The 16,198-nt window shown below is 37.1% G+C and overlaps 1 protein-coding gene across 2 annotated transcripts in view; it reads left to right on the forward strand.

The window, feature by feature from the left end:
* The window catches only part of LOC306881804 (single-stranded DNA-binding protein 2-like), an 83,334-nt gene that overhangs the window by 14,065 nt on the left and 53,071 nt on the right, over positions 1-16,198 (forward strand). For both annotated transcript variants that reach the window (XM_079436084.1, XM_079436085.1), the window contains exons 3-4: positions 3,256-3,317; positions 9,231-9,315. In XM_079436084.1, coding sequence (XP_079292210.1) covers positions 3,256-3,317; positions 9,231-9,315 — 147 coding nt within the window. The remainder of the gene's footprint in view (positions 1-3,255; positions 3,318-9,230; positions 9,316-16,198) is intronic.

The following is a 16,198-nucleotide window of genomic DNA, read 5'->3' on the forward strand; positions in this document are numbered from 1 at the left end:
GAAGAAAGTAGGGCCGTATGATATCAGCAATGCGGAAAACGCAGACGCAATCATAGAATCCAGTCATAAAATCGTAATTTACTGTATAATGTAGACTGTCACGGAATTTGCCAAATTTTGGATGGATACATCAAATGTAGGTCAGTACACTTAAATCAAAAAGCGATATGGACTACTGTATGTGAATATTAAGCCAAAAATACTATTTAAATATACAGGTGCTGGTCATAAAATTAGAATATCATGAAAAAGTTGATTTATTTCAGTAATACCATTCAAAAAGTGAAACTTGTATATTAGATTCATTCATTACACACAGACTGATATATTTCCAATGTTTATTTCCTTTAATTTTGATGATTATAACTGACAACAAATGAAAGTGCCAAATTCAGTATCTCAGAAAATTAGAATATCAATTAAGACCAATGCAAAAAAAAAGATTTTTAGAAATGTTGGCCAACTGAAAAGTATGAACATGAAAAGTATGAGCATGTACAGCACTCAATATTTAGTTGGGGCTCCTTTGGCCTGGATTACTGCAGCAATGCGGCGTGGCATGGAGTCGATCAGTCTGTGGCACTGCTCAGGTGTTATGAGAGCCCATGTTGCTCTGATAGTGGCCTTCAGCTCTTCTGAATTGTTGGGTCTGGCGTATTGCATCTTCCTCTTCACAATACCCCATAGGTTTTCTATGGGGTTAAGGTCAGGCGAGTTTGCTGGCCAATCAAGAACAGGGATACCATGGTCCTTAAACCAGGTACTGGTAGCTTTGGCAGTGTTTGCAGGTGCCAAGTCCTGTTGGAAAATGAAATGTGCATCTCCATAAAGTTGGTCAGCAGCAGGAAGCATGAAGTGCTCTAAAACTTCCTGGTAGATGGCTGCGTTGACCTTGGACCTCAGAAAACACAATGGACCAACACCAGCAGATGACATGGCACCCCAAACCATCAATGACTGTGGAAACTTTACACTGGACCTCAAGCAACGTGGATTATGTGCCTCTCCTCTCTTCCTCCAGACTCTGGGATCTTGATTTCCAAAGGAAATGCTAAATTTACTTTCATCAGAGAACATAACTTTGGACCACTCAGCAGCAGTCCAGTCCTTTTTGTCTTTAGCCCTGGCAAGACGCTTCTGACGCTGTCTCTTGTTCACGAGTGGCTTGACACAAGGAATGCGACAGCTGAAACCCATGTCTTGCATACGTCTGTGCGTGGTGGTTCTTGAAGCACTGACTCCAGCTGCAGTCCACTCTTTGTGAATCTCCCCCACATTTTTGAATGGGTTTTGTTTCACAATCCTCTCCAGGGTGCGGTTATCCCTATTGCTTGTACACTTTTTTTCTACCACATCTTGTCCTTCCCTTCGCCCCTCTATTAATGTGCGTGGACACAGAGCTCTGTGAACAGCCAGCCTCTTTAGCAATGACCTTTTGTGTCTTGCCCTCCTTGTGCAAGGTGTCAATGGTCGTCTTTTGGACAACTGTCAAGTCGGCAGTCTTCCCCATGATTGTGTAGCCTACAGAACTAGACTGAGAGACCATTTAAAGGCTTTTGCAGGTGTTTTGAGTTAATTAGCTGATTAGAGTGTGGCACCAGGGGTCTTCAATATTGAACATTTTCACAATATTCTAATTTTCTGAGATACTGAATTTGGGACTTTCATTAGTTGTCAGTTATAATCATCAAAATTAAAGGAAATAAACATTTGAAATATATCAGTCTGTGTGTAATGAATGAATCTAATATACAAGTTTCACTTTTTGAATGGTATTACTAAAATAAATCAACTTTTTCATGATGTTCTAATTTTATGACCAGCACCTGTAAATCCTGCCTGTTCTGCATGTCTTTGTGTGAATGAATGTTTCGTTAACTACACACATGCTGAAGCGTGTGGGATGCTCGCAGTGTTTTCAGTCTCTGCTGAAAGATATGAGTACATAAACATTATCTCTAGAACTGCTCTGAGAGTCACTTCATGAGCATTTTACTGTTTCTTTTAAGTAAAACTATCGTCATATATACAAACAGAAACCTAAAGGTCTTCACGGCAACACGTCAAAATAAAAGTTCGGTTCAACTTGAAGAAATCACGACAGAAATATGTCTAAATGTAATGTAGGGCTGAACGATATATCGTTATCGTATCTATATCGAGATATGAACTTTCAAGATATTACTATCGAAAAAAGCAACGATATAGACGATATAGATTTCCCCTCTCCGCGCTCGCCCCGCCCTGCATACAACTCTGGCAGTCACACAACGAACATCAGTTTTACGAGTGCCCTTGAATGCACCGCTGAGGTCCCTATTCGACCGCAAACTTGTATGGTATAGCTCTGGAAATTCAGACACACAGAGAATCAGCTGTTCATCCATTTTGAGTTCGGCGCTTGTTTGGATGCCCCTTTTCTATTGGCCGCGCGGGGAAACGTCACAGAGCGCAGCGGCAAAAGTTGAACTATTTTGAACTTTGACCGCGGCGCGCGCGCTTTGGTCGGCGCAGCAACTAACCGCCCTCGCGCAGCGCAAGCCATTGAAATGAATGGGTTTCATAGCGCAGCGCAGCGCATGCCGCGTCCTGTGTGAAAGGGCCTTGAAAGGGCCTTTACGCCGTACGAGTCGACGTCCACCAGTGAGTACTTAAAAATAAAACTACACTTTCCAAATTTTTTTGTATTATGATGTTTTTATTTTTCTGAGAAATGCTTGGTTTTCACCGAACCCGTAGTCATATCGTATCGTATCGATATCGAGATATCTGGCATGAAAATCGAGATATGAAATTTTGTCCATATCGTTCAGCCCTAATGTAATGATAGTATTACTACTACTAACAAAATTATTATTAAAACATGAATTGTTCTGGATTCCATTTTTTTCTCATTTTAATTTTCCTTTAAAAATAAAGCAGACATGAAGTGACCTGAAGTCCAAAAAATATGAAATTGCCCACTTTGTTGAATTTATCTGTTTATTTATTTTGATTGTATACCAAAATCACTTTAATGCACTTCATATCTTAATTATGACTTCCAAACTCATACGTAGGGGCTTCCCAGAAGGACTTTCTCCTCTGTCTATGACATTTTAAGCTGCAGTGTCGTTGTTGTGGTGAAGAAAGCAGGATGATATATGGGGTCAGAGAGCATACTGCGCAACATCTGACAGGAGAATGTTACATTATCTACAATCTCACAACCCCTCTTTCTTTTTCTTGTTTCTTCCTGCTCACTGTCTGTTGTAGATCCGATGGGAGAAGAACATTACGCTAGGAGAGCCTCCTGGATTCCTCCATTCATGGTGGTGGTAGGTCTCATGTGTTTTCTTTATATTTTTTACATGCTGTCTATCTGTCTGTGTGTAAGCTAGTGCTAATAAATGTGTATTTCAAAATGGACAAATAATTTTGTTTTATTATTGATGCTCTGACATCTTGTCTAATCCAGGTACATTGCAAGTTATTTCTCGGTGCAAATGTTGCATGCATTTACAAAATTTACAGCTCATCTGCACATACTTAATAGTGCTTTCAAGGCAAGCATCACTATTACTGTTATCCAGAGTTAGTTTGAGCAAACCTCAAATGTCTCATCATGCAGCGCTCGTTATGGCTGGTTTAAGCAAAAATTCAGAGATCGTATTTATTGCTTTATTGCTTGTATTATTGGGTCAGGCAGCCTTTACGGAGGCCACGTCTGCCCGGGCCTGGCTCTCCCACCCAACTCCTTCAGACAAAAGGCCCAGATGGTGGGGCAAAGACATGGCCCATCCCTTTTCTAAACGCCTTCCATCAAGCTTTGTCTCTGCTGCTATCCTTTGTTCCTGTTAAAGACCCCAAACACAGATTAACTCTTTGCATACCGTTCCCCTTTTGTGGCAAGTGTCCGAATCTCCCTCTGGCCCAGTTCAGTTATATTCTCCTCCATTGGGGGTGGCCCAATGACAAACTGAGGGCCAGCGGGAGGCCAGGGGGTCAAGACAGCTCACCATTCGGTAGTAGTCAAATAGGATAAAGGGGTATGAGTGCAGACTTGAGGAAAGAACATGAGTCGTTAATAGGTTTGGGTACCGAACTCGGTACTTTTAAGGGTACGGACCGAATTGCGTCGGTACTACAGAGTACCGATTCACATTAAATCATTCGGTACCAAATTTCGGTACTTTAGAACACATTTGGGCGCATGCATGAGAGAGAGAGAGAGAGAGAGAGACCCTGTGACATGATGTCTCTGAAACTCCTTAAAACACAAAACAGAGGGCAATCCGAAATGTTCTGAAGTGTTCTTACATTTCTAGGGTCATATGGTTTCTGTGAAAACACGGACAGGATGGCGGAGTCCATTCATAAAAACGGAATTTACTCTCTAGCGTGGAATGCCATGGAATTCGTAAATTTTTGGATGAATAAAAGAAGGTCTGTCACTTAATTTGAATCGCGGTATGAACTAGTGTATGTGAATATTTAAACCGTCTTTTTGCATTTTAATATGAATCCTAGCCTCGGTGTGTATGAATGGCAGAGACGTGGTTTTGTTTACTGCACAAATACTGAAGCACACGTGAAATCGTGGTGATTTTCGGCCTCTGCATCTCACTACATGAACACATGAACTTACAGGCTATGAGAGTCACTTCATGAGAATTTTACCATTTAATTTGAGAAAACTAGCATCATATCATACTGTATACACACAGAAACTTCACGGCAGCCTGTCAAAATAAAAGTGCGGTTTAACATGTAACATTTTACTCTTGTATTACTTTTGTACAGTATAATGTATGTCTCTATATATTCCATTTACTGACAAATTTAAATAAAGCAATTAAATTATAAAAATAATTATTACAACCACATTAACCACTTAATTGTAGAAAAAAATACAATTATTAATAAAACTTTTTAAAATGAATATTCACACAATTTTTCAGTAAACCTTAATTTTAACAGTAAACCTCTGTTTGTTTGCCAAAAAATAAAAGTTTTTCATTTGATTAGAAATAAATAAATGTTTAATGCCTTCATTTGATTATCAGAAAAAATAAAACCACAAGAATTTCTGGAAGAAAAAAAAATGGTAGGGCCCTATTGTTTAAAATGTTGAAATTCAGAGTTTTGGACTTATTTTTTTACTGAAATGTTTATGTTGATACACAGAGAGTAAAGTACCGAAAAAAGGGTACCGTACCGGTTCAAATGTGAATGGTACCCAACCCTAGTCGTTAAACCTCACCTCTTGTGTGCTAGCACCTTGTAACACTTTGTGGCGCCATGAATCTTCACGAATGCGTCGGGTTCTGACTCCCCAGTAATTGCTTCTCTCATATTGCTCATATTCATTCGGCAAGGATTTTCTATTTGTCATGATTCTGTTATTAGCCATAAACCGTGCGGATGTTCTAGTACCTGAGGTCAGCGGCTGCCCGAGGGGCAGGATTATCTCGTTTCTCAAATGCAAATGACACACCAATGTACTCCTAATAATACACACGCGAAAGAGCTCCTCACTGTAAAGTCCACATACGTATGGATGTGGCTGTATCACCCCTGCTTTTGTCTCGTATTGTCTTCACCATTAGGATTTGCTTAATTGCCCCCAGAGAAGAGCTTAGTGTTTAAGAGAATCTATTAACATGAGAATGTAGTTCCCTCCAATTAGCCTCAGAGGCATGCGTAAAACCCGACTTATTGTAATTGCATTGTTTTGTTCGCAAGGAAGTGCCGTGACGTAATACGGGCAAACCTGCAGGTGGTGTTTTGAGGTTAGACCATGTATACGAGTCAACCTTAAATCTTTGCTACACAGTTTATTTGGATTTAGAAGGGCCCACCCTTTTCCCTATAGAAAATGACAGTACAGTTCAAAGGTTTGGGGTCAATAAAACCAGCAAGTATGCATGAAATTGATCAAAAGTGATAGTAAAGACATTAAAAAGGGGTCATCGGATGCAAAATTCACTTTTCAAGTTTGAACATAAATGTGTGTTGGAAGTGTGTGTACATGTCCATTATATAATGATAAAAATCCACCGTGTTTTTTATTTTTAATCCCTATTTTAAAATCCCCTTTCTCAAATCAGGCTGTTCTGAGATTCCTGTCAGAATGACGTAGTTCTGTACAGGCCGCTCCCACCATAGTTGATTGACAAGGCGTCTTACCTTAGACCCGCCCTGAGTGAGCTGAGAGCTGTATCGACTCCGGTGCAGGGGAAGACCAGATGTCTCCGATTAAGCGATTGAAGTGTTTAGTTGTTGGATGTAATAATGAATAAAGGAGTCATCATTTACTCCCGACATCTTAGCCGCTGAAGACACAGAGGATTAACGTTACTTTCGCTTAGAAGTGAATGCACCGATCCCCGATCTACATAAATGTGATTATGTTTGCGTGAATCATTCGTGATCTAGCTTCATCTATAGAAGTATAACGTTTTTTTATGAATCTTTGCAAATCGCCTTTCCTAATAACGTGCTAGTTAGCCAGTTTTGCGGCTAAAGTAAACGGTACTGCTCATCACCCCACGGAAGAGAGGGGCGGGGTCAGCAGAGCTCATTAGCATTTAAAGCAACATGGACTAAAAAAACATGGAAATTTTAACCAAAGTATGTTATAGACCTTTCATTAAGACCCCAAAGAATCGTATAAACTTGTGGAAAATGGGCATCCGATGACCCCTTTAATAATGGTAGAAAAGATTCTTTTCTATTCATTAAAAAAGAATTCTGAAAAACTGTGTCATGGTTTTCACAGAATTATTAGGCAGAACAATTGTTTCAAATATTGATAAAGATATGTTTCTTGAGGACCAAATCAGCATATTAGAATAATTTGTGACATTGAAGACTGGAGAAATGGCTGCTGAAAATCAGCTTTGTCATCAGGAATAGATTATTTTTTCAAATATAGAAGAAAGTGCACCTCCCAAGTTGTTCAAAGCATGGACACATTTTATAGGAAATACTTCGAAGACGATCATAAGCATATCATTTCATGTGGCCAGGTTGCTTTGTAAAATGGGCAGAATGCTTTAGCTGTTAAAAGCGTTAAGGAGATGAATTTTTCCCAAATGAATGCTAAAACTATTTTATCTTTAAATGTTATAAATTAGGGGTCGACCGATATGTTACCGATTATTACAGACCAAGTAGACCGATATAAGAAGTATAGTATAGTTTTGCACTTCTTACTCTTGTCTTCCCCCATGCATCCATCTACAATAAGGGTAATATATAAAGAGAGAGTTAAAAGTGGGGCCACTGTATGTTTCATGATTAAGCCTATGAATACTAAATACTACAGCTAAACAGCTTGGGGAAATGTAAGTATTTGGCTTCAATAATTTACATGTTAGAAATGTATGTGTAATAGCATAACCTCTCATAATTCTTCATTAATTATTTTCGGTTGACTAAATCATAACCTACAAGAGGGGACTATTCAATTCATCATCTAATGCACATCAATTGATTAATTTAAAAAGCGCAATGTATATAATAAGTGTAAATAATTTAATTGTCTTCATAGCTCCATTGTAGAAGTTGCGAAGAAGACCGCAACTATTTTAATGAAACTATAACACTAATAGCCTGTTATAGGCCCACTTGGTTCAATAGCCTATTGAAATGTCCCAATTTCCGTCATCATAATCTTGGCCTATGTGACAGTAATTTCCATTAGTTTTCATTTACAGAGCAGTGCAAATGAAGGCATAAAACATTAATATCATTTATCTTTTAATCAAATGAGAGTTAAACTCAAATTTGGCCATCAAATGGGTTTACTATTATCGGCCAGGCCGATAATCGGTCGACCCCTATTATAAATACAGAGTAAAATAAACATTTACATGTTGCAGGACTCTCTTTTAACAGCAAGTGAGCCACCCTCAAATATTTCCAAAAGTGGACGTGCACATGTTTAATAATTCAGTTTTTTTAGAAACTTTTTAAACAGTTTATAGCTTTAGCATAATACATAGCATACATTAACATTAATTTGTGCAGTTATTCTTACTGCTGTAAAATCACAAATTATTTTGGAATCTCCTGCAGACAGTATAAAAGGCATTAAATTTTGTTTTGATATTTTAATTTTTTAATTTCTTTTTTTATATAAACTGTGGCTAAACCATGGTAATATACAATTATCCTGTACAATAGTTACAATAACTTAGAACTAAGGTATTTTGGTGGAATTTAGGGTTATTTAGTGTTTATAGTTTAACATTTTAAGCGTCCGTGCATTTAGAAGTTTGCCATTTTGCCATTTTGTAATGTAAAATTACATTAAAATGTGTAAGTCTGTGTTTACATTTTATTTAGCCATTTATCTGGAGTTTTAGTTGTTTCCCCCACTGTTTCTCCCTCACTTCCTATCCCCCTCTTTCTCTCCCTCCATTTTCCCCCTCTCTCTTTCCATGTCTGTTTCTAGTTTCCTCTTCCCATTAATGTTCCCTTCCCCCACATGCAAAGGGTCCCTCATTTTTATCCTCTCTTTCTCTCCTTTTCCTGTGTAACTCTTTCACTTGCTGTACAAGTGTTCAGGAATGTTCTTTATCCTGGTAAATATTTGCAGGAAAAAAAATATAGTTTCCCTTGCATTGGCACAAAAGCAGTCTTATCAACAGGTTTCCTAATTCAGGTCTATAACATCACCAAATAGTTTTGTCTGAGATAAATATATCCTTGATAAACAATGTTTATTTTCCATTTCTTGGTGAGAGCAACAGCAGTCTTTAACTTTCCCGCCGCCTGCCTTTTTTTTTTTTTTTTTCAGGAAATTTTATAGGTTATCCATTAAATCGATATCTGAAGACCTGGAGCGATCTAATTTGGGCCATTTAAACAGTTACTTAGTTTCAGTGCAGTAATTAAAATACCATTTGGACGCAAACCTTGTTCCCCCTCCAAACAGCCCTGCAGGACCCAAAGACTCTTAATTGAGGAAATCCCAGGCTTAATTGATCTGTAACCTGCTGTTTGTGCCAAGCGGGTGGAAGCGAAATAGTGTGTGCAAGTCTCAGTCTTTGACTGGACTTAATTTTTACCATGCTGGCTTTGCTTGATGTAACTTTTCTAAAGAGTAATCAAGCTCAGATGAAGTCAAAGCATTATTGACCGCTTTTTTTGTCGTAGGATACTTGCAGTATGTGCATTTCAAAAGGTTTGACTTTATATATGTTGTATTTAATGGTCACATTCTCTCCTGTTTCCTGTTGCAGTGTATTCTGGGATTTGTACTGTGCCGCTCCAGACCGCCGGGAGACCTGCGAGCACTCCAGCGAGGCCAAGGCCTTCCACGACTATGTGAGTGACATACAGACCTGACCTAGAGTCTTTTAGCTGAGCTTCAACTTCTTGTCCAATGACGATGTGTGTTGTGGGCGGGGCTTACCTTCTGTTGTCCGAGTTTATTGATGTGAGTGAACGACACGAGGCAGATTTGCTTACCAAAGTGTCACAGGATACGTTAAGTGAGCTGAATAGAGTTTTTTCGCGTGAATTAGTGTGTGTTAGATGCATTACGTGTGTACATGAGTGTTTTGTTCCAGATCATGTTTCTTCCTGGTTGTCCTTTTTAAAAATGCTCACGGTATGTAATTGTGTGCATTAGAAAGACAAGTATGGGATGTTTATTTCCGTTTATTTTTCCGGCAGTGGCTTTCATAAGATTTGCGCGGGCTCTTTAATTTGCACAGACAGACATGTAATCTGATTAACATACTGAATGCTGTGCATTCACAGATGTAATATTTCAGTAACAGTGAAAGGCATAATGAAATGTCAGTTGTTGTTGCCGGGATGCCCGCGGGCTTGAGTCAGAGTGGGAAGAATAGACGGATGGCTCAAAACAGGTTGAGTGTAAACGTCTGGTTATTAACGTAAGGATATGTTCGTTAAAATGAAGGTCATGTAAGGGTTGTTGACTTTGTGTTGCATTGCAATTTTTAATTAAAGTTACAGTTGTCCTAGTCTTTAAAAAAATGACATACTAAGTTAATGGAATTTATCTGGTTAAAATGCAAATTATAGCCTAGATAATGTGGATAGTAGTACACATGAATACAATTTAATGATGCAAATTAACACTTATTTTACACAGTATATGCTCAAAATGCATGCAAAATGTATAGTAGCCATTGAGAAAGCTGTTGGTTTCGAACAGTTCACCCAAAAATTAAAATTTGCTGAAAATGTACTCGCCCTGAAGCCATCCAAGATGTGGATGAGTTTGTTTCTTCAGTGGAACAGATTTGTAGAATTACAGCATTGCATCACTTGCTCGTCAATGGATCCTCTGCAGTGAATGGGTGCCAAGAGAATGAGAGGGCAAACAGATGATAAAAACTTCCCAATAATCCACAAGTAATCCATATGACTCCATTTCATCTATTAACGATTTACATTTACATTTATTCATTTAGCTGACGCTTTTATCCAAAGCGACTTACAATTGCTATATATGTCAGATGTCGCACGCCTCTGGAGCAACTAGGGGTTAAGTGTCTTGCTCAGAGACACATTAGTGTCTCACAGTGGATTCGAACCCGGGTCTCTCACACCAAAGGCATGTGTCTTATCCACTGCGCCATCACCACCCCGGATGATGGCGCAGATGATACAGCTGCATGTTTGTAACAAACCTAATTCATTAAGATGTTTTTAACTTTAAACTGTTGTTTCTGGTTTATTGGCTTTATTGGCTAAAGCGGATAGGATTATTAATCTGTCAATCACTTAAATGATTAAATTACCTGTAAATAACCTGTGATATTCCTTTAATTTGTTGTATGTGTGTTTATAGAGGTTTGTTCTACAAACTATGTTCTAACATCTGATGAATAAATCTCATGAATATAAGATAAGACTTGTACGAGAGCGATTAAAAATAAAATGTGATTTAGTGGATAATGGGATCAGGGTTAGTTCAGAGGGCCCGACCTCTAGTCTGTCTGCTGAACTTGACTGGTGGCGTTTATGGAGACGACAGCCCAAAATGGGCCTGCTCAGTGTTAGAAGTTAAGTCAACATCTGGAAGGAAATAGAACCAGTTTCATTCCACTGACCAACAGTTCACTGACTTGCATAAAAACCAAACCAAATATTTGATTAAAATATTTCCAGAGGAAATGCATCCCCCCCCTCTGGGATGTGATTTGCAGTATTTTACTAATAGCTAATCGTGTATGCCTCATGCATGTCGTCGCTCATTGATCTTAAATGTATTACTTGTTTAAATGACTTGGTTAAACATGATTAAATATGCACAGACTTTTCATTAGAAGTGCAAATATTCCATTTTCCCAAACCGCCAGAAAATGTTCTAATCACAATTTATTTTTTTATTTTTTTTCATTCTGCATTTCCAAACTTTTCCTTATCTGCTTAAAATAGCAATTCACCCAAAAATGTTAATCCTTATATCGTTCCATCCCTGTATGCTGTTGTTTTCAGCGGAACAGTGTTATTTATATATACATATATTTATCTACATTATATATAATATATTATTTATGAATATTTTGATATTAGCTTTTATTTTTACATTTTCAGTTTTTTTTATTATTCAGTTGTATTTGTTTTATTTTTTAAGTTCAATTAATGAAAATGTAATAGTTAAATATTAGTTTTGTTTTAGTTAATGAAACAAACTGCTGTGCAACAACAACAACAAAAAGTATTTTTACTATGTGACTATGGGCTGTCAAAAAAACAACAACAAAATAAAAAAACACTATAATGGTTATCTGTACATATATAATGTAGTATATTTGTCACATTTATTCACAGATAGCTAAACATTATGACTCAAATAAATATCTAAAAATAATTACATCCGACCTGCTCCATAGGCTTCACATTCATTCTGAGAGCTTTAAGTACAAGTTATTAATTTCAGAAAACTTGGAATATAGCGTAAGAGTCAAGTACTATTTTTGGAGTTTGATGTTGCTATAACTATAGGTTTTCAAGTATTTCACTGAAGAAGTCTTTTGTTGGAATGTTTGTTTGTGTGTGTGTGTGTGTGTGTGTGAATGCGCTCATGTGTGTTGTGGAGCTGCAGTATCATGTGTGCCGGTCTTGGCAAGGTCTTAGCAGCTGCTAGGGTGTCCTTGAGTTCAGTGATTTATCATGTTCTTATTCTGATCCCTTTGCTCCCTTGTTGGGTCACAGCTCTGTAGAGGCCTGGTGTGTGTGTGTGTGTGTGTGTGTGCATGTTTATGTGGTTTATGAGGACACAAATTTGTATAATGACATGGGTATGACAGAGGTATTACAATATGAAGGTGGTTTATGAGGACACTGCCTATGTCCCCGTAATTCAAAAGGCTTAAAAAACATACTAAATGGTGTTTTTTTGAAAATCTAAAAATGCACAAAGTCTCCTGTGAGGGCTAAGTTTAGGTGTAGGGTTGGTGTAGGGCAATAGCACACACAGTTTGTTCAGTATAAAAACCATTACGCCTATGGAGAGTCCCCATAAACCACAAAAACCAACGTGTGTGTGTGTGTGTGTAACGTGTTTGTCTTCAGGCCTGCATTGCCCACACCTTCCTGGCTGCTTCTGCGCGGAAATCAAGTCAGGAATCCTCTCGGTGTAAAATAATGGAATATAACGGTCTAATCCTCTAATCCCAGGAATGGTTGAGGGCTAATCCTGGGATTTTGTGGGATTGGTGTCTTGGCAATAGGGATGGAATTTTGGGACGCAACACCTCTAAATGCCAGAGTCGTCTGTGTGCTCTTCACTTTCTGCCGGGCTTGAGTCGTAAAGCTTCGTAATGAGCGTTGATTAAAAACACCGCAGACAACTCACAACAAGCTTACACCTCAGATCTGGTTGACGATCCAAGTACACCGCATGTTAGTTCTGCTTGTTAAATCAGGATGCAAAAATGTTATTTTACATAATATAATGTAATATTATTATAAATATAATCAAATATTATTTTTCCTGATTTAATTTTTTTTAAAGGGACTAGAATAAAATAGTAAAAATAATACAAATATGTAAATCAATTTTTGATGTACTTGATTTTAAGACAAAATGTTTAAAATGATGTAAGATTAAGAATCTTGTTAATTATTTTAGAAAGTGACTGCCAGTGCCATGTGAAATCACATGACCAGCTGTGTCTTGAAATTCAGGTGCGTCAATAAACAAACTTCAGACAAATTTACATAAAAAGTGTTTTTTAGAGAATGCCAACCACAAATGCAATTATCGAAGACTTGGCAAAACAAGTTTTTAGTGTTTATGTTTTTATTTGTGATGCTGAAATGTTCTGTTTCTGATTCGTCTGCACCGTTTCTCTTTATATTTCTTCATATTTCTTTTTCCATTTTGTAAAACGTGGTTTACGACCTGGTGCTAGATCTTGTTATATTTTCATAATTTTAATTCTCTCTTTAATATTGGCAGCAACCTGAATTTTTTCTCAGATTAACGCTTCTTAAAGGGATAGTTCACCATCACTTGGTCCCCATTGACTTGCATAGTGTTTTTTCCCATACTATGTAAATCTGTGGGGACCAGCAACTGAAAGTGAACTGTCCCTGTAATGTTTTAACAGACTTTGTTTCATACACATTGAAGTTCGAGTCCTGCTTGCAACATATCCCGATCACAATCAAGCTCAATCTCCCCAGTGCAGATATTTCATAGTGTCAAGTGTCATAGTGGTAGAGTATTAGGATTCCAATTAATCATTCTGATGGTTGGCGGCTGGTAGGATTTCATCAGGAAGATTACTGTAGTAAAATATGGAAATTGCATACTATATGTAGATATTGTGTATTTGCCTCTGCCTTTCTCCTTCCCCTCCCCCTCATTCCCTCTCGTTCTCTCTGGGGAAGAGATTGATTGGATAATCTTGCTGTTTCCCCCATGATGCCGTTCGCTTGCTAGCTTGGGGGAAGGAGAGGCAGTGCAGGCAGTATGACGACACACAGGAATAATTATAATGAAGGAACGCGCACACACATGCACGGTTACACCGGAGGAGAAGCGAGGCTATTTGTGAAGAGAATCCAAAGTTAAAGAGAAGAACATACACATGTCCTCTAAATTAATTTCTCTCACATATACTCTTTTAGCATTATATGGATATTGTAGGCAAAACAGAAGAGAGCTTTCTTCATTATAGGAGAATTTTTGTCAGCAAACATAAAACACAAACAGTTTTTTTTTTTATTGTTTGCATGAACATGGTGCGCTGCTGTGAGTAAAAAGTTAAAGCCACTGACTGTTTATGATTGCTATCCAGTGAGGCGCACAGGGCTGCACTGAGCATGCTCAGTAGTTAATATTTAATCCAGACTCACTGGAGGAGGAGTGGAGTATCAAGAAGGTAACAAGGAGTATTTGTAAGGGTTTGTATTCTTATAAGTGAAGAGATTTTTCCTGTTCATAATCCATGTCCTAACTATTCACAATCCAAAATATGTGCACCCCTTCAGGTTTTCTAAATCCGAACATGTTTGATGTTTATTATAGAGCTTTAAGGAGCTGGATGTTGGTCCAATCAGCATTGACTGTGGGCGGAGCTAGGTGGTTTAAATGACCTTTTATTGCCAGTGTTGCAGCAGGGACAAAAACACAAATTAACATGGAAGAGATGTTACGCTTGATACTTCGTGTCAGGAATCTCTGATTCTTTTTGCATATGGTATACAAACCCTACAGGACAGCAGTTATTGGACGAGATGGCACATTCACTGATTTCTTCACCGCACACACTTATGACCAGCACTGTGTCAGCTTATTACTGCTGTGTGTCATGTCCAAACAATGACGAGAATGACCCTCTCACAGTTTACAAGTTTTGCCTCACACTGTGTTGATCGCATCCTGATGGTTGAGCCTTAAAGGTGAACTGTCTATTTTTTTGATGGTGAAATACATTTACATTTAGTCATTTAGTAGACACTTTTATCCAGTGCGACTTACAAATGTGGGCAACAAAAGCAATCAAACCAACATTAGAGTAATAATATGTAAGTGCTGTGACAAGTCCTGATTAGCCTAACGCAGTAAATGTAGCAAGTATTTTTATACATAATATATAATAAATAAAAATAAAAAAGTATATAGAATAAAAAAAAATAGAGAATGCTTGAGGGTCATTTTTTTTTTTTTATATAAATAAAAAGAAAACGAGTAGAATAGAAAAAGAATAGAGAACGCTGGTGTCAGAAGGTCTTTTTGTTTTTGTTATTTAATAAAAAAAAAAAAAAAGGTGAATAGAAAAAATAGAGAACACTAGTGTTGGAGGGTCAATTTTTTTTGTTAAAATTTTTTTAATAAATAAAAAGAACACAAGTAGATAGAAAAGAAATAGGATACAGAGTGCTAGTGTTAAAGGATCAAGGTTGATACATCCTCTTATCTCGGCTCTTTTTTTTAAATAGCAGACAACTTGGATGATTTGGTTCTTGCTGGTTCAGGGTGAATGTTTTGTTTTGTTTTATTTATTTATTTATTGAGTTTTTTTTTTTTATTATTTGATTGAGTTTTCGTACATTTTTATTCTATGATAGTTTTACTTGGTAGTTTATTTACTTTTTAATTTTAGTTATGTAATTTTAACTGGTATAATTTTTTTTTAAACAAATGAACTACATTATATTTTCCCAGTGCAGTCTGGTGTTTTTGCATTTTATTTTATTTGACTTTTTTTGTCATTAAAATAATTTTTTGTCTTAATTTTTGATTAATAATAATAATACTTAGTAGGGCTGGGTATTGTGACCAATTCTGCGATTCGATTCTTATTTTTATGGTTTCGATTCGATTTCGATTTCGATTCGATATCGATTAGCTATCAATATTTCATTTAAAATGTTAGTTTTGCAGACATGGGATCCATATTTTGATATAAATGCTGGTAACTGAAACTCTCCTACTTAAGTTTATTACTGAAATATAGGGCTGCAACTAACGATTATTTTAATAATCGATTAATCTGTCGATTATATTTTGAATCGGATAAAAAACCAAAAACAAGGCATTAATTTCCAACCCTTTATTCAAAAACAGAACTAAAATATTTAGAAAGTGCACAAACACGTTGCTCCTTGAATATCCCAGAGCTGTTATAATAATAATAAAATAAAATAAAAATGGACTAACACAAAAAACATACACATGTATGCTTTACATCTGCCAAATATATAGACTTTTTAAAAA

Source organism: Barbus barbus (genome assembly GCF_936440315.1).
Source record: "Barbus barbus genome assembly, chromosome: 15".
NCBI classification, from domain to species: domain Eukaryota; kingdom Metazoa; phylum Chordata; class Actinopteri; order Cypriniformes; family Cyprinidae; genus Barbus; species Barbus barbus.